This window comes from Tyto alba, unplaced genomic scaffold, assembly GCF_018691265.1.
Source record: "Tyto alba isolate M040663 unplaced genomic scaffold, T.alba_DEE_v4.0 Super-Scaffold_18, whole genome shotgun sequence".
Taxonomy (NCBI): Eukaryota; Metazoa; Chordata; class Aves; order Strigiformes; family Tytonidae; genus Tyto; species Tyto alba.
In genome coordinates this window covers 9,083,750-9,102,354 of record NW_024881280.1, presented here as the reverse complement: position 1 = coordinate 9,102,354, position 18,605 = coordinate 9,083,750, and the positions used below count along the sequence as shown (strand labels likewise).

The window sequence follows — 18,605 nt, the reverse complement described above, 5'->3', positions numbered from 1 at the left end:
CCAACTTGTTGAAGACATTAGATGGTATCAGCCCACATGGATTGCTGGTTGGAGTGAGCTGCTGTTGACATCTTTGAACTTCTGACCGCCATCCACTGAGAGTATAAGGGTATTGCTGCCAGAAAAAGTACCTGTAACCATACCTGTTTCTATTAAAATCTAAAAGCTTTTGACTCTTGAGTCTTAGTACTATTTTGATATCTTCACTGCTGCTTTCTTCCTTCCAGAAAGAACAAGGAGGTGGTGCAGTAGTACTAAATACAGTGTGATTAATTCTTTTTTCACGGAGTGGTTTACTGAGTTTGAGATGGGTATCCTCCTAAATTGGGGAGAACAGCTGGTTACAGTTAGTGTGTGCTGTTTCTTGTACTGATTTCAGTCTGTCTGGTTGTTCTTGGTGTTTTACAGGGCAACACTGGTAGCAGAGTTGGTTCAAAGGGCTGAAGTCATGTTGCAGGATAAAGTGAAGGAGGAGGATGCTAATCATGACAAGCTGCTTGAAGAGGTGTGCACTCATCTGTATGAGGAAGGGGCCCAGGCACTCATCAAAGGCAGAGAGTAAGGAGGAAAAGTTATTTAAACTTGTGCCTTCCCTTCTCTTCTTATTGTGGAATCTATAAGCCTAATTCGGCTTGGCTTGTCATGCTCAGGTTCTGGTAATTATAAACCCTGACCTCTGCTCTTCTTAGGGCGACTCTCTGCTGCGCCTCCAGCCAGTTAATGCCGTATTTGTAGGAAGGAGTAAAGGTGCTGTGTGTCCCTCTGCATCCAGCTCCAAGCAGACATCCACTGCAGCTAGTGTATTTCCCCTCTTTGGAAAACTGAGTACTGCAGCTTGGTGCTTGTAATTGCTCTTTTCTTGTCTGGTTCTTTTGGTCTGACTTATTTTACTGCCTTCTTCCAACTGGTTTTGACTGTAAGAGAGCGTGTGAAAGTTGCGACGGTAATGAACCTCTCAGTGTTGTCCAGGACCTTGGACTAATGCTGTGGTGTGTTTTCTTTCTCTTCTTGCAGATTTTGCAGAAAGAAAGGTCCTGAGGCGGTAAGGGTGTTATTGCCAGAAGAGACATCTGCAGCAGTATGTATTTTCACTAAAACTTGCTGAAGGCTTTGGCTGGACCATTACCATTTTTCCATTGTCGCTTCGCTTATCCCTTAGTAGCTCAGGACACTGGAATCCTTAGATGCCCTCGTGTGAGGACTAGTAGCAGAGGAGAGTCACCTCTGCCAGGCTGCCTTGGGTGGTCTGGCTACAGTGATACTCTGGCCAATAGCTAACTGTTGAGACTAGAATGGTGTACAAATTGCATTCACCTTGCAAGGATAATGCTTTTGTTTCAGCATCAGCTTCCCCAAGAGTTGATGGGGTTTGTATGGGGTTGATGAGGTTTGGGAGATCAAAATGGATCAGTCCTAGTGCTCAGAGTAGCAGTTCCCACAGAGGTGTTGGTGCTCTGTTTAAATGTTGCATGCCAAAATTAAGCTTTTTCCCCCTCTAGATTTCCTTCTGACTTCTCACTGACTACAGTGCTGTGGCTGGTAGTAAATCTCCTATTACTTGTTATCATCCCTGTAAAGGTTTTAAGTAGTGCAGAAGACATTGCAGTGGAACTGGCTACTGAGAAAGCCTGTGGCTGGCTTTCTGCCAACATTGCAGGTGAGTCTCCTTACCCTGAACTGAGGCTTCTAACCTGTGCATTGTACTGGTTTGCTGAGATCAAGGGGTAGAATTTATTCCAGTGTTATAAAGTACTTGGTCCTACTCATTTTTCTTTTAGTGGGAAGTATGCAGTTGCTCTCTCCCTCCTTGTTTAGGAATAAGAGGAATGATTTTTAGATCCAAGAACCTTCTTCAGGGATTTTTCAGGCTTGGCCCATGTAAGTGATTTGTGGTTCTGGAGGCTTGTAGGATGGTGAGAATGAATGCAATGCTGTGGAAAGCTTCTTCTGCAAATGTCATCTAGGCTGAGGTTGTCTTAGCACTTCAAACGTACGATACAGACAGCTGCTCCCTCAAGCCACCTTATGGTCCACGTGTACGGAGTGCTTCTGAAACCTTCTGCAAGACAGACACCTCTTGGACTGGGTGTGTTTTCAGCAGGCTGAAGGCAACTGTAGTTCTACTCCGTAATAGTGCTCTGTCAACTCTTCAGAAGTTCTGAAAACCCATCGCTTCAGGAGGTTGTGCCAAGTATCTGGGGAGGAATATCCAGCACCATTTGCAGCATCAGGAGTTTAGTGTTTTGGATGCAGGTCAAAACTTATTTTGGTAGAAAACATACGGCTCTCGTGGGCGCAGTGGTTGGACTGGTAACGATCATGCTGATGCAGCTTTCCACTTCGGCATCACTTCCCGGCTTAGTTACTCTGTTCATTAAACCCACTGAAATATTTTGCTGGAAAACTGAGTTGCCAGTGGTAATGGGTGGCTGCCTTTTAGAGCTGTGGGTTGACACACCCTCTCCACATGTGCCTCTGCCCATTAAATACAAGGGGAGCTGGGAGTGAGAGGGGTTTGAAAGTGGAGAGTCGTTTCCTTGTTCGCTATGGCCCTTGGCTAATAAGGGTAGTATTTGGAAGCAGTTGTCTGCCTCACTGGAGAGAAAAGCTGAAGTACACAGGATTTGTTCCCTGTTCTTTGTAGCACTCATCAAGAGAGAAGTGAAGGCAACCTTCAGCAGAATGCTGAAAGTCCCAGGACTTCCCTTGCCTGGCGAGGATGTTCTGGAGTTGAGAAGGGAATGCCCCCCAGGCTGTCAGCACTGTTCTCCGTTTCCCTCCCAAATCATCAACGAGATTAAGGTACACAGTGTTCACTTCTTCACTCCCTTTTTATATTTCATGTTGGTGGTTTTGGTTTGGTTTTTGGTTTTGTTTTTATAGGGGATGTTCTGGTTGTAAGGAACTGGCTATGAGGAGTGTTTCAGAAGCATGATGGAAAGTCTCATGTTTCTTTCATCCCCTTGCTTGCTGTCTGTGTGTAGGTCAGAGTTCCCTGGTCAGGAATACTCCCTCAAATACAGAATCTCCCGTAGCATGGCAGTGGCATTTTTTGATATGAGCAGCATAGTGTGGTGAGTGTTGTGTATAAATGTATGCTGAAGAGTCAGCATATCAAAATAGCTACATTTTGGTAGACCTAAGCTACTTTTTTGTAGACCTACTCTTGTTATGGAGGGTCTCCTGGTCTCCATTTAGGGTAAGTATTTCCCGTTGGTCCTTCTGTAGAACTCGGTAGACTGTCCCATCTTACACACCAGAAATTCTACACTGAATTAAGCGTTAGATGAATCTGTTGAAAGATTTTTGCCAGTCTGCATCTGTACCTTCATTCAGCAATAATTAGGGAGAATCAGAATATCTTAAAAAGAAGGGGATGGTATGGACTTAATTTCAGCCTTAGATCCAAGCAACTTTCTATTTAAGCTGGTTCAAATTACATTTTGGTCTTTTCTCCCAGGCTTTTAAAAGGTCACTGTTCTTGTAAAAATCATGTAATTATATAACCTGTGTGAGCAACCCATGAGGAAAAGAAGAGTTCTGAGAACCTCACCTTTTTACCATTATGTATTCTGCCAATTTTTTTTTTTGTGTGTGCTGCTTCTTGTCTGTTTGAGCAATAATACTGGATCTCACTGTCATTGCATTCCCAGCAATTGTATAAGAATGAGTATACGTCCTTTAACTCTCTCTTGCTTGAGCTAAAATAAAAAAAGGAGGGTAAGGTGTGTGAGGAAATCAGCGGCTTTTTCTGTAAACTGTTGCTTTTTGAAGGTATTTTTGTATGGTATCTTGTGATACAGCTTTTAAAATTTTTTGGTTTGGTTTCCATCCTGGGTTTCTGATACTGACTGGTAAATTGCTGGTGATGGAAAGTGCTACCACATCTAAAATTGGCTAAACCCAGTTTTCATACCATAACCCTATCAGTGCTCTTCATACTCAGCTTTGTGTTGCCGCTGAAGCTGCCTTGACAGTGTAAGAGGACTCTGGATTTCTGTAGTACTTCTACCCTGAACTTGCTTGCTGTGCTATCAGATTTACCTAGAGCTTTTAGAGTTACTTACTTTTAAGAAGGATGAACTGGTTGCCCTCATGGACTTTGACTTCATAACATTAGTGAGGGCTACAGTAGAAAATCAGACCTATGTCAGGTTGTGAAATACTCAGCTTTATTTTGTTTTATGAAATGAGGAGAATACTAGCTTAATTGTGTTGTGGTTGTTTTTTTTTTTTTTCATGCGGACCTGAGAACTATCTATGAACTGCTCTGCCATAGGTCCAAACATCTGTTGGTGGAAGTGCAGGATACTAAAGGGTGAATTACTGCTGTTTTTTTTTTTTTATCAAGGATGTGCTCTGTGTTGCTGTGGGCCCACGAGATGAGGATGAAGTGATTGACTACGTCTGGCTGGAGTGCTTGCTAGGAAGATTGAGTCAGACACTCCGATGCAGAAAGGTAAACGTAAAAAAAGCAACAAAAAAACCTCTTGGACCACTTCGAGCTGTCTTCATACCTGTAAACTTTTAGCTTGCCTTGCCTCACAGTTGGGTTCAGTTGAATGTTTTTTGTCTGAGCTCAAATGTGACAAAGTTGTACTTCTGTGTTTTATACTTTAAATTGGCCTTTTCATATATGATCTTTTCTCGTCTTTCAGTCTTTAATGGTCTCCTGATTACAGCTCTGTACTGCTTGCTGTAAATTGCCTGCTCTTTTCTGGTATTTTTATCCCTTGTGAAGCCCTGTTTTGTTCAGTCTGCAGTATGGGGACAAAGATAGAACTTTTTTTTATGTTTTCCAGTTCATGTGTCCCACATCAGAACAGCAGCTGGCAAAGTGCACGGTTGAGTTGGCTTCTTTGCTGGGTAAGTCAGTCCTGATAAGCTATTTAAGACTGAAATCTGTTATTACAGTTCTCTTACAGCCTTGGGGTCAGAGGCTTCAGTCTTTAGAGCTTGTGGACGTTTGGTTCTCTTTGCTGTCATTATGTCTGCAGATACTTTTTCTGTCAGTTTGGGCGGTTGCTCTTACTCCCTTTCACCTTCTGCAACTCAGCATTACACTGTGACTAACCATCCTTGGGATCTGGTGTTCTCATTCACATCTCTGTTGTTTTTTATTTATTGATACCTTCTTTAAATATGTAATATATTTTCCGCTATTTCTGCCTCTGAAAAGTTGTGGCTGAGGTTTTGTGGTTTTGGGTTTTTTTGTTTGTGTTTTTTTTTGTTGTTGTTGTTGGGGTTTTTTGTTTTGTTTTTTTAAAGTAAGAGCCTGTTCCCTTTAAATTAGATTTTTATGGCTCCTTTTGGAGAGAAGTAACGTGTTTTCTCTGTATTGTGACTTCAGTGAGCCCTTTCAGTTGTGTGTGTGGTTTTGTTTGGGTTTTTTTTCTCTTGCTCTCTAATGTGTTAAATACAATGTTTTTTCTCAGCAGGAGCTAGTGATCTGATGCAGGTATCTTCTCTCTGGGCAACCTTCTAATACCCTGGGTTTAGAACTTTCTTAAGAAGTTGTATACATGGTTTGTTCTTTCAGCAAGCAGATCACATCTGAATATTGTGAAATTTCATTTTGGGGGACAGCAATGTAAATGTGCCCCATTCCATTAGATTGTACCAAAGAGGATCGGGTGTCTTCCCTCTCTGTATGTATAGCTGCAGTTAAACACTGTTCAGCTGTACTTTCACCTTTGTAAAGTTCTGCAACTCTGCCTATAGTGAAAACTATGAACAGCTATTTAATCTGTTAATAGATTTAAATGTTTTACCTTATTACTTTCCTCTGCTTTGGAGTAACACCTGGGTCCTCCTTTATTAAACATTAGGCTGACTTTTATTCAGTCAGTTGTCTCTCAAGGCTTGGGACTATACACCAACCAAATGGTATTCTTTATCTGAGTAGTATAAATCTCTTCCATGTAATACTTGTTTGTACAGTTTCAAAGCTTATCAATTTGTGTATTTCTAAACTCTAGTCCTCTTAGGTTCACGGGTTTATACGCACTAAGGTGTTTTACTTTAGTGATTGTCTAGATACCAGCTGTGCAAAATGTGCCGTTGGACTAAGATGGTGACTATAAAAGGAAAATAATGCAGCTGTAGAAGTTCACCTGTCTTCCTTTTCTTACAGTTTCAGATCGTGTTCCTCTGAGTCTTGGGATCAAGTCCCCAGAGAAGAGCTCCAAGAGGCTGCGTGTAAAGAATAATCCCACCTGTGGCCTTCTAAAACTGCTGCTGTCTGTCTGGAAGGAGGACTTTGGGACGCCTGTGCCTGTGCAGCTGATGTTCAGCAAGAAGAACATGGGTTATCTGGCAGAAGTTAAGCAGCGAGAGGTAAAGTTTATTGCAGTCTGTGGAGCTGCCAGTTATCCGCTCTGGTCTGACACGCCCATGTGAGATTTAAATGTTTTAACCAGCTGCTTGTGTGAATGAGGCCAGCAGGATTTGGTCTGCTGTTAGCTGGCGTCGTTTCTGTAAGGGTGGAGAAGAAGAGGACTGCATACTGCTAGTCAGTGTTCGATGGCTGTCAGGGAGGAACCGTTTAATTTAGGAGCAAATGGTAAAATGGCCTGTTTGGCCTGGGGGGCTGAGGGCTGAACACCCATGACTTTGGTTGCATTCGTGTGTCTTTTATCAGTTTTCGTTTTTGCATGCGTATCGGTGTTGTAAGATTCTCCAACTATGAAGCTGAAAATCACCCTATTTAGTTGCAGACTAAACCCAGCCTATTTCAGAAGGTAAGAAAATAATTTTTCAAGCCCTTCTTGAACACACAGGAACTAAATACTTGGGTGTGTTTGGAAACTGAGAATTAGAAATTCTGAGACATTATGGCAGGATACGATGCAAGAACTAAAGGAATTTTGTTCACTCATTTTGGATGTTGTTCTTTGCCACACCCGGATAAATAACGTGCTTTCATCTTTTGCTCCTTTTCTCCACATTCTGATCCAAGAAGAAAAATACAAAATGTATTAGGGACAAAGGAAAGAACACAAAATCCATTTCTTTGAGGTGTTGATCCTTTTTTCTCTTCTGCAGTGGGATTTGTTCCTTTTCATACTTCATGGTCTTGTAGAACACGAACTAATGAGAACTAGTGAAGTAGAGAGCTGCCTGCAAGGCCTCAGAGAGCTCCCTTGGCCCTCAGTAAGTAATTAGATGTGTCTGAACAGTAAGTGAAATCAAACATAAAGCTACATAAACAGTCAGTCCTCGTAGTCCTCTTCCATGTAGGGGAAGCCCATAACCTTCCCTCTCTGCAGTTCTACAGAACGCAGCGGCAGGACTGGCTTCCTACAGGCAGTATTTGGCCGAAGTCCATACTTGTGGGAATCCCAGCATTGCCTGTGCAGTGCAAACATGTCCAGTGAGATTGTAAACCGGTTTGCAGACCAGCTGGCTTGGTCACCAGGGCTCAGTTCTAGCCTGAAGGAGTTGGCTGTGCTCCAGCTGGGAGGGCCATGCTGGGAAGGGTCTTAACTGGCCAGGCTTGTGTTTAAACCTCTTGGCCTCCTACCACCAGAACGTGAGAGGGGTCAGACCTTCTGACCAGAGTCAGAATGCAGGAAACCGCCCAACTCCTGTGCTGAAACCGGACAGTGTTTCAAGGCTGGTGAGCACTTGTACGTTGGAGGTGTTCAGCCATTGAAACTGGGGCAGTGATCTTTTCTGAGAAGGGTGTGGGGGTCAGAGGGGTGACTGAGTGTGTAGACCTACAGGCATCCACCTTTGCAATCAGTTTTGTAGCTTGTCCAGGTTTCTGCACTGGAAAATCATCAATGTGGTCAACTTTGTAAAGTTCTTCACAAGAAAAATTAAATAAGCCTCTTTGTTGTCATTTGTTAATAAGGGTTCCCTGGTTTGTGTGTGTCTTACAGGATTTCATAAAAGAACTGGAAATGCTGTCCAGGGTGTTTGTATCAGAACATCACCTAGAAGAACCCAGGACTAACCCATGTGAGCTGGCCAGACAATCTCTAGGTACTGTGACAGCACAGAGTTAGTGGAGGTGGACTCCCTGAGAACAAACGTCACTCATAAAGATGCCAAGGGCATTTAGAGTGTTTCTGCACACGCGGTGAGCTTTGCTGGGCGCAGGCGAGGGGTCGCTGTCTGCAAAACCTGCACTGGTCTTTCTGTTCTTGGGCGTTTTGCCGTGGTGACTATGCTGAAGGACTCACATCAGCAAATGGATCTCCAAGTCAAAAGTCCTTTAAGCACCTTGATCGTGGCTCGGAGCAGCTGTGGCTTAGACTCACTGACCCTTTTTTTGTACTGGCGCAGCAACAGCCTGTGACCAAGCCCAGGTGGCAGCTCAAGGGGACGGGATACGGCGTGAGCAGGGAGAGTTTCCTGGTGGCTGGTTCTTCTCTTCACTTAATGTGGTTTCTCATGCTGTCTTCTAACACAGACTGTACTGGCAGGGGAGGGAAAAGGTGAACCTGCGTGGCGGAGATGAGCCTATATTTATTTTTCATTGTAAGGTCAATTTCAAAGGTTTAATTTTAATTTTTCTAAGACTCATTTTAAAAGCTAAACCATATTAAATATATACACCTGAACATTGATGGCATTATTCCTAAAGGATGTAGATGCTTAAGTGTTTTTCCATCTCTTGTTGGAAACCGAACTTGTAATTTCCCAGGGTTTTTAATAGCAATAAGGGAGAAAATATCTGTTTATATTTTTTACTGAAGACAGTATTTTTAAGACACTTTTATAGTTTGTGAGCATAAAGGGCATCTGACTGCTTTTCGCTCTTTTATATAATCCTTCTTGCCTTGAGTTTGGGTTTCATCAGACAGGATGTGCTGCAGGAAAAAAAAACTCCAGACAGAAACATAGCAAAGGAAGCACTGTGCCATGCCCCAGAGAGCTGGCTTGGAAAGGAAGCCTTGGCGTGGAGGGCAGTGGGGGTTTTCCTGCCTGGGTGGCCAGACCATCACCAGGGGTGGGACCTCCTGTTCACCCCCCGTGTATCTCCTCAAACTGGGGCTGGGGTCGGGGCTGCCCCTGCCTATAGCGGCTGTGGCACAGCACCACTGGCTGCCCAGTGGCTCTCTGATGGGATTTCCCCCCTGTAGAGGTGAGGCTGTTATTTCCTTTTGTCTAGGAGTGTCCTAGTAGTGCTGGGGTTTTGGTTTTGTTTGGTTTTTGTCTGGCTTTTTTTTTTTTCCAGAAAGTAAATACTGTGTTATGTAAGAACAACAGCTGGACAGTGTCAGCCAGGGCTTTTTAGGTTGCTGATTAGCTTACTTCTTCATTGTATAAGGCAAGAAAAAAGGTAACATCTTGGAGTCAGTGATTTAGGAAAAACCACAAACAAATGGTATGAGGTAGAACTTTGGCTTCTATTCAGATATATCTACTACAGTGACAGAAACATCAGAGTCTGAACTGTACTAAGATTGTTGTTGACTTGGTTGCTAACACTGCATTGAAAGACTTGGCCCGTTCCAGCTGCACACCTTATTTTAGGGGTTTTCTGTTGTGCTTGAAGCAGAGGGTCCCTAGAGGTAGGTGTCTGTGTGCGCAGCAAGGACGGGGCAATACCAATTACAATAGCAAGTACACCATCTTGTACTGTAGCTGCTTCCTGAGCCTGAGTGTTATGTGACATTTTGCTGCAGATCTCATTTAAGTTGTTGTTTGGCATAATAAACATGATTAAATGTCCTGGTTTGCGTCCAAGCTGTTGATACGTAACCTCTTTGGACTGGGGCTGAGTACAAAAAGGTGCCTTGCCCCGAAGCGTGGAGCAGAGAAAGCACGTTGATCTCTCCTGAGCGGCCTGCTGCTGCTTGGCTTATACTGAAATGTAACTTCATTTTGTTATGTAAGGGTGGGGAGGGGAGGGGAGGGGAAGAAGCCTGAATCAAAGAACGGTTCAAACAGCGCACTCAGCTCTGGGACTGATGCTATTTGGGTATTTGAAAACTTTGCACAGATACTGTGGTCACTGTGGTCATGAAATCGACTTACCTGATTTATCTTTCTCTAACACAACATGCTTGGAAATTTCTGTTTAGAAGGTGACCAAGCCCCAGGAGCAGTTTACTCCTTCCAGAGGGCAGAGCTGTGCCGCAGTGGGCAGGAGGAGGTCAGCTCTTCCAGGGAAACCAGCAGGTAAGAAACAGCCCCCACCTCTGTTTCCATGTTCCTGCATCTCCACGCAGTTGCTCTCGTTCCTGGGCAGCGCGCGGTTGCTCTGGAAAGCCGGACACCCGGCTCGGTACCCAAACCTGAGGAACAACTGTGGTGTGCCCAGGGAGAGGCAGCGGCGGGACCCTTCCCGTGAGGACGTGTGACTCGCTGCAGTCACACGGGGCTGGAAGACTGCTTGGAGTGCTTCAGGCATCTTACCTCTTCCTCTAGCTGTCGTGCAAGCGAGGAGGAGAGCAGAGCCCACAGTGTCGGAGCGCGTGGCTCCCTTCTGTCAGTCTGTCCTACTGCAAGCTCCTAACTCTCAAAAGAAAAGGAGGAAAAATGGAATTCCGTTCACTTCTGTCTGGACGTGCAGGTCAGGGGAGTTGTGTAACTGGACTCCAGAAGGAGCTGCCAGCCAGTGCCTTGCTTCAAAACAAAACAAAAATCACCTTTGCTTGGACGACGCCCCCTGTGTCACCAAAACCAAACACTCGAAGCAGTGACTGGCTTCCTGACTCTTGCGCCACAACTCCGTACTCCACGCACAGCAGGTGAGTAGGAGACCTCCATCTCACACCATAAGCTCACCTCTGAGTTACTTCTCCGTCCAGTATAGTTCCACAGGTGGGTATCTACCTTAGCTGGAGCAAAACAACACGGGGCACGTTTTCTTGTGTAGAAAATATCATTTATTGTGGGTATGAAAATAGCAATCTTGATTAAGAGCAGAGATGCAACAGTAGGTGGTACAATTCAATTGGTTTGATCATCTACTGCTCAGCAGTAACTTACTGGAAGTTGGGTTTTGCCCACTGTAGATTAACAAATTAGAGAGCTGCTGGGTTTTTATTTCTGCCTTCCGAACAAACCAATGCCGTACATTAACTGGTACCATAAAGTGTTATATTTGCAAAGGAAAACATTCATATAAATAGGCTTTTTAGTATCAATTGAGGATTGTATTAAAAAAAAAGTTACATTAATTCCAATACTGATAAAAATAAAACTTAGCTTTGATAGCATATAAAAACGCTTCAAAACAAGCATATATAAATAACTTAATTTGTAAACATAGAAAAAAATCTTATGTATATATAAAAATAAACATCTGATGCACTGTACAATAAGACATTATCCTTCATAGGCACTGGCATCGTTGATCAACAGGAGTCCCCCTAGATGTTTTTCCTACGCAAACTGCTTTATCACTAGTGCCATGTCCAAAAATAAAAGGGAAAAAAAGTGAAGCACTGAGCAAATCTTTTGTGGATCGTATGAAGACCTCCCCTACCTCCTCCAGAAATCCAGAAGCAGCACTAGGGACAAAGCCAATACCTTGTGGGGCTGGTTCTGCTCGTTTTTCCTAGGGCTGTTACCTGCTGCCTTGCTCGCGCTTCCTTTCTCGGTTTCCACCAAACGGGGGCACTGCCTGACAGGTTGCCTGTCTGGAAATCCGACCTTTTTGCTCAGTTGCAGAAAACTTTGTGGCGGGTTGCCCCTTTCTCCTTGCGGGGCTGTGGCAGATGTGTGCCACTTGGTGTGATCCGTGCCCTGACCCAGCTGGGCAGGCTCTGAAGAAAAGGCTGAGCACCACCCGGAGAGATGGGTAACAGAGTGGTGGTAAGATTGTAACCGTGACCGGCTAAAGATAAAACAAAGTAAATTTGTAAGTAAGTGAAAGGTTTTGTTATCCTCCCCGGCATAGTTTAGGGGGGGAAAAAAAAGCCTTGGGGCCAGTATGTCTCAAAACTGCTATTTTCTTAAATATCCATTTAAAATAGCTATTATCTTTGCTTTTAAAACTTAAGAAGTAACATAGAAGCTGAGAGCCAAAATTACACCAGTGCAAAGATCTAGTAAAAGTAGATCCTGGTTCTTGAGCTGAAAGGTGGGAAGTGCTGCTCACTGCCCTCCCTGTCTGCTGGGAAAATGCATCTTTTACTGAAAGTAACTGGTGAAGTAGCAGGTGCTGACTCTGGTAAGGTGGCTGCTTGACTACGTATCTCTCACTTGACAAACTTGAAGTGCAACAGCTTCTTGAGCAACGTGGGCTTTTTTTGAGCTGAAGCAAGCATATCACAGCAGCCTTTATTGCTTAGATATCTAAAGTGATTCTTTACTGTTGTGCTGAAGAACTAAATGAAGTTATTCAGCTATTTAATATTTTAGGAATGTGTGACCAAACGAGGGAGTGTGTTGAACAAACATGTAAAGCCTGACAGCAGGAGGGCTGGACTAAGCTCAACAGAAATACCATGAGGGAGTGGGAAGAGTCTGTAGTCGCTGCAGCGAGACAGCTGGTCACGTTTCATGTGAGGAACAAAGTGCGGTAAGACCAGGCTCAGGCTGGATTTCCAACTCTTAATGCATTTGGGTAGAAGTGTAGGAGGGCTGATGGAAAAAGCCAGTGTGGAAAAATGCTGGAGCTACTCTTTGTTCTAGAAACAAGCTGATGTCTCGGTACTACTCCCTATTAATGACAAAGTGTCACTGTTTACAACTGTCAGTTTGGCTTCTTTGTATCAAAGCACCTAAATCTGCAGTGCAGTAAAACTGTGTCCTGAGGTGTGGTGGTTTCCACGGGTGCTGCATAGAGTAGTGGCCATCTGAAATACCTGACACGGGCTGCAAGCAGTCAGGCAAGTACATGAGAAAAATCTGTCCAAGGTGTAGGATGACTAGTGGGTATCGTGCTGGTTTAACTCCCCTTCTCAAGGGGAAGTACAGCCAGCTGGCTAAGTTAAATAATGATTTATCTACACTGTTAGGAATTCTGCATTTGTTACTTATCTCAGCATTAAAGTGGCTTTGCAGTTCTACCCGGGAGCTTGTAAAAGGTCTCAAGCCCTACGTGTGCTGTTGCCTGTCTGCAGGAGGACAGGCTCCCCGTGAAACTTGCTGGGTTTATTCCGCGCAGCGCTGGCTAAAAGAAAGGATCCTTTTTTTCCTAACTCTACTTTTGTACAGTCCAAGGTTAGCAGGCAGGCTCCTCCAGCGAGGCCTGACTGTGACCGTGGCAGCAGCCACCGTTTTGCGTTACCCTTACGGATGCTTGTGGCTCTCTGTGAACTTCCAGCTGCTGGGAAGGGGCCGGCTGCGCCCCGGGCGTTACCCAGCAAGGAAGTGGGCCAGGCGGGCGATCACCAGCGGCTGGCGCTTCGCAATGGAGCTCAGGAGCCGGGCGGGGATGGCCGGGGCACCAAGGTCCACCTGCAGGGAGCAGAAGGAAGGGCACGGGGTGAACAGAGGCGCCGCTGCTGCTCCAAGGATGGGATGGTAAGCCCGGCAGCAGCGCCCAGCCTGATGCTAGCAGTACTGGGCAGTTTGTATCTTTTCCCTCCCGACACTTTCCAGAGCTTTGCTATTTGACGTTACTTCAGGCAGGTGTGGCCCACACTGCTTTTGAGTTTGAGCTTAGATTAAGTATTACTAGTTTGAGACAGATACAGTGCAACTGAAAATGTATATGCCTGTACAAAGCATATGCATTTTACAATGCACTATAGTACAATTTAATGTTTTTTACAATTGTATCTTAAAAACATGTTTTATATATGTAAGTTGAAAGGACTAATGCCACTTAGCACTCAGACGAGCACTTTAAAATTAATTACACACATGGTTTCCTCTTTGGACACTTTTAAGTACTCGGTACCACTGTCTGAGAGCACCTGCTTTTCAGATGAGTATGTAACAAGTGGATGGCAGGATTTTCTTAACTGGAATCCTAATCTTGACTCCTCTTTTGTATCTGTTAAGTGTGAAGAATTAATGATTTCAGTTACGGGAAGTTAACGACGAGTATTTCCGTGCATTTTGAAAACAGCATAACCTGAGGTGGGCTTCCTGTGTCCCCAGCAAGATGAAAATGCAAACCCAACCCCTACTGGCTCACCGTCTGAGAACAGAACCTACACTGGAATTGCTAATAAGCCTTTACAGAAGGTATCCAAGGGAGCAGCTTCAGATGCTCTACAAACGTGGGATCATGTGCTTCAGCACGATCCTAGTAAGATTCTCTCTGATTACAGTACATCATGCTCAGTAACAGTGTGAAGGGGAGGTGACTTTTAGGTGTTTTCACTTCATAAACTTCATGGAGTGGACCATCAGATTTTTTGTAGTTTACCAGCTCATAAGTGTTCGGATATGTAACAACTCTTTTGGACCTACAGCGCAATCCTACCTGTGCCATGTAAATAACTCTGGTGATGTCTCTTCCATTCACAACGTCAGGTTCCAGTATCCAAGCACTTGGCAAAATCTCCCCTCGCACCACTTCTTCACAAGGGTGAGGCATGGATGCGTCGTAGACAGACTGGATAGCCAAGACAGACAAGTTCTCCTGCACGGGGCAGAGTGTGAAAATGACAGTCTGAGAAAACTTTTCTGCATATAGTCATGTTCTCTTTGTTTGCCATGAGGCGTATTTCTCATAGTACTTAAGAGCTCTTTTAAGAAGAAATAATATTTTTCGTTTATTAAATAATTTGTCATAATCTTGCACATTTGTAATCAGAACAAGCTGTGTAACTGCCTAATGGGGCTTAGTTGACAACTGTCACTCACAAGAAGGTTTTATACATAGTTCACTTGTGTTGTATCAGCCTGGCTTTTCCTCCTATTACACTGTCACATCTGGAAATACAAGCATGGGTTTTCCTTCCTTCTTTCCTTTGTCCTTGGACCACGAGTTCTGAACAATTACTCCTCTGTGCTTCAGAGAGAACATTTACTTTACCTCTTTGGCTTCTACAGTAATGCAGCAGAAGTCCCGCGGTTGCTTCAGGTAACACAGGGAGGTGTCGGTCACTAAATATACTGTGAAAAAACACCCAAAAGAAGGGGAATTAGATTTTGATAACTTTAAATTGTCACAATTTCCCCCCACCCCTTAAATGCACATGCATATTTTATTTTGACTTCTTTTTGCCCAAGAGCAGAGCTCTAGTTAAGATGCTTTTTCAAGCTGCTTAAGCTTTATTTTTACTTCTAAACCCCCGGCTCGAGCTGTTGTGCTGCAGTGAGATGTGTTTAATACTATCCTCCTTTCGCAAATGAAATAGGGTGCCTCTAAATTTCTTCCCAGCTGACAAGCTCAGCTGAGAAAGTACCTGGTGACAGTGGTGGCCAGTCAGGTGTGCTGATACTCACCCAGCTGAATATGGCTGGTTACCTTCTTGTGTATTCGAGCTGTGTTGATAGTTCTGTTGTACAGGTGCTGTTTGCCAGGATCCCTCACTAGTCCCCACACACAGGGAAGAGGTCTTTCGATCACTCCCGCGCCCAGAAACCCGTGCCTTGTTGCTGAAGGGAACACTTTGTAATAAACCAGCACCTCTTTTTCTGTGCATTGGTATCTGTCGAAGACAAATGGAAGGTATTTGCACACACGAGGGCCGAGTACCTAAGGTGGCCTCCCACTATAAAGCCCTGCCATAAACTTACTTCCAACCAGCTGCTGCCTGGCATGTGTAGAGATTCCTCAGGTTATGAGAGCATGCGGCCATTACCTTAGAAAACAATCACAAATGTACAGGTAAGAGGAAGTTGTATAAACTGTAAATTGTGTTCAGCTTTTACAGGCTGCTACACTATCTTCTACTCTAATCTACTACAATGGCTTTACCACAAATAGTTTCACAGTGCTAGCAGTTCTTAGTATTAACAGCCAGGCTGACTTGCCTGTCCTAGTCTCTGCTGAAGGAGCATACATATATATACACACACATACGTGTATATATATGTGTGTATAATATACACACACACACACGTATATATATATATATACACACACAGACCTAAGCCTGATATACTACCCTAAACTATTGTGAGCAAATGGGAGATGGGAGGAACATACATCTCCAAGCAATGATGAAGTGATTCTACCTGCTCTGAAATTGGCAGTTGGTGTGGTTCCCTTCTTGTGTCTTGCCCTGCACGGATACATAAAACCTGGGCTGTAGTTCTTGGGCACTGGAGGAATTCAGCACTTTCACCAGCTTCACTCAGACATTTCAGAAAGGTGCGAGAGGCTCTTCAGAATCCCCCTGCTGCAGGCAGCTCCTGGCAGTGCAGTGCAACGAGGCTTGTCCCACCCATTTTTGCTACAACTTCCAGTAGAAGGTATAGGAACAGGTGGAAAACTTTGCTTATTTACTTACCTCGGTAGTAGCATTAGCCAAGATACGTTTGGATAAATCTTGGTATCCTTTTGTTGAAGAGGAGCTGACAGAAATAGTTAATCCATGAGTGAACCTACAGCTGATGCTACTAGAAGGAAGGGGTGGCTGAACTGTGCTGGTGTCTGTGGGAAACAAAAAAGCCATAGGGGAATAAAAAAAATTAAAAGGAAACCCATCACTGTTCTGCAGGTGTAGGGACTCAAACCCTCCCTTGGAGCACCCAGTGCACCTGGTCCTAATGAAGGACTGGTGCCACCCCTTGTCTAGCAGCCCAGTTTGGGCTGAAATAGAGTTAATATTCCTTTTCAGGGACCAGATGAGTGCTGTGTTTTGGATTTAGCTTTGGGTTTGGTATGAGAAGAATGCTGACAGCACACTGATGTTTTCAGCTGCTACGGAGACTTCAAGGACTCTCCGACTCCCCATGTCCTGCCTGTGCGCCAGGGCACAGGGAGCAGGGAGGGAGCACGGCCACAGCACCTGACCCAAACTGGCCAGTGAAATATTCCGTATCACGGAATGTCATGCTCACTATATGAAGGGAGGGGTGGGGGGAAGGTGTTCTCAAGCTGTGGCAATGCTTCTCACTGTCCTACTCTGTTATGTGTTGTTACTGTCTGCAATAAATGTATGTTCTTTTTTCCTTCCCCTAACGAGTCTGCCTTTTGCTCGTGATCATAAAAGGGGGATTTTTTCCCCCTCCCAGTCCTTTCTTGAACCCCAAGCCTGGCTCTCTGTCCCTTCTTATTGCTGGAAGAGAAGGGAGAGAGAGCTGCTGTGTGGTGGTTGGCTGCCAACCAGGCCCAAACCACGACATCCAGACAATCTGTGTATTGGTTCCTGCAGGTACATCTTGCATTACTCAAGTTTAACAGTTACTACCACATACAAGCTAATAAAATAACCTAAAAAAGAAAAGGCAACATCAGCCTCGAGGATAAAAATAAGAACTTGCATGTACAATCCTGTACTTGTTGCAGCTTTAGCCCCCCCAGGCTCCCTTGATTCATTCAGAGCATCATCCTCATCTCTCAGAACACTGTACTTCGGTGTCACCACATCGAAAGACCAACTTCAGAGGGACCAAATCACCATTTACTGTTTCAATAAATTCTGAGCAAGCTCTGGCTACTGGTTGACAGTATTTTTCTGCAGTCATGTAATGGTAGGGTCATCCTCAAAATGCCGAGAATCTAATAAGATTTTGATTTGCATAAATGGCAAATCTCATTAGGCTTTGGGATACAACTCAAGCAGATGTATATTCTACTTACCAAACTCTGAATCCTTCTGTAGTTGCTCTAACACATACAGCTGACTCTTTCTAACAGCTGAACGACCTCGTGTATCTCTTGAAAGCAAAGCATTTCCAAAATAAACCTGATTTAAGAAAGAATAGAAGTGAGAGCTTTTGGTGTGAACCAGGGAAAATAAATTATGTTACATAGCAAGAGGAATACTGATAGCATGTCTGCCTTACAAGGTTGGAAGCTTCCCTTTATCATAAGGTGACTCCTTTGCCTTGCCCCTGCTTATGAAGTGATACCATGACTCAGGAAATTCAGCAAACCAAGTGTGAGGAGCTAGCACAAGTGCACGCTGCAAAAAGTAACTGCAGGGAAGTTCACATTCACACAAACTCCTAAGTCGGTGCGTCACTGAGGGAAGCGCACTGAGAAGATCAGATGCTGATTTATCACAAGAACAGGCTTGTTTCTAAAACATTTGACAGCATGTGACATTACTGACAATGGTAACACTATCTTTTTTATCTATGAATTTAAAAAAAAAAAAGGCACTCAATAAAAATAAGTGTGTTGCTGTCCTTTGCCATTACATGGTAATACTCCCTCCAGCCCATGTCACCCCTCTGTGTACGAGTGACACCAACTTGTCCTGCTCGAGAGCTGTGACAGAATACAAACCATCTCAGAAAAAGGTTCTGTTCCTACGTTCTCTCGTCGTGTCAAAGCATCAGGAGACATCAGTCTCACAGCCCAGTAGTTTCTCACCTGCCCGTCCTGGCTGCTGAGGTTACTTGCAGTGTACGTAGCGGTATTACTGCTGTTGTAGCCAGACGTCGGGCCCGAGGAGAGGCTGAGGCTGGAGTCTGTGCACAAAGTGCTTGTGCTTGCGAGGGACTTCAGCCGCGCTTCTTCCTGCAGTAGGTATCGCAATATTACAACCGAAAAACTTACTCTGCACAACAGCTAGTTAAATCAGTGATAATTGCAGTGAAAGGTGAAAGAGGAATAATTTGAAGTCCAG

The 18,605-nt window shown here is 44.3% G+C and overlaps 2 protein-coding genes across 3 annotated transcripts in view; one reads left to right on the top strand and one right to left on the bottom strand.

Annotated features, from left to right (window-relative positions):
* The window catches only part of CDAN1 (codanin 1), a 33,498-nt gene extending 23,817 nt beyond the window's left edge, over window positions 1-9,681 (top strand). For both annotated transcript variants that reach the window (XM_042790847.1, XM_042790848.1), the window contains 9 exons: window positions 409-558; window positions 1,015-1,078; window positions 1,579-1,657; window positions 2,645-2,802; window positions 4,352-4,459; window positions 4,803-4,866; window positions 6,134-6,336; window positions 7,045-7,152; window positions 7,884-9,681. In XM_042790847.1, coding sequence (XP_042646781.1) covers window positions 409-558; window positions 1,015-1,078; window positions 1,579-1,657; window positions 2,645-2,802; window positions 4,352-4,459; window positions 4,803-4,866; window positions 6,134-6,336; window positions 7,045-7,152; window positions 7,884-8,009 — 1,060 coding nt within the window. In that variant the 3' untranslated portion in view covers window positions 8,010-9,681. The remainder of the gene's footprint in view (window positions 1-408; window positions 559-1,014; window positions 1,079-1,578; window positions 1,658-2,644; window positions 2,803-4,351; window positions 4,460-4,802; window positions 4,867-6,133; window positions 6,337-7,044; window positions 7,153-7,883) is intronic.
* Window positions 9,682-10,823: 1,142 nt separating this feature from the next.
* STARD9 (StAR related lipid transfer domain containing 9) overlaps window positions 10,824-18,605 on the bottom strand; it is a 119,530-nt gene continuing 111,748 nt past the window's right edge. Inside the window, exons 27-34 of the mRNA XM_042790852.1 lie at window positions 18,350-18,496; window positions 17,612-17,717; window positions 16,317-16,459; window positions 15,601-15,665; window positions 15,307-15,512; window positions 14,894-14,973; window positions 14,339-14,497; window positions 10,824-13,362 (exon numbers count right to left, since the gene is read on the bottom strand). Coding sequence (XP_042646786.1) covers window positions 13,261-13,362; window positions 14,339-14,497; window positions 14,894-14,973; window positions 15,307-15,512; window positions 15,601-15,665; window positions 16,317-16,459; window positions 17,612-17,717; window positions 18,350-18,496 — 1,008 coding nt within the window. The 3' untranslated portion in view covers window positions 10,824-13,260. The remainder of the gene's footprint in view (window positions 13,363-14,338; window positions 14,498-14,893; window positions 14,974-15,306; window positions 15,513-15,600; window positions 15,666-16,316; window positions 16,460-17,611; window positions 17,718-18,349; window positions 18,497-18,605) is intronic.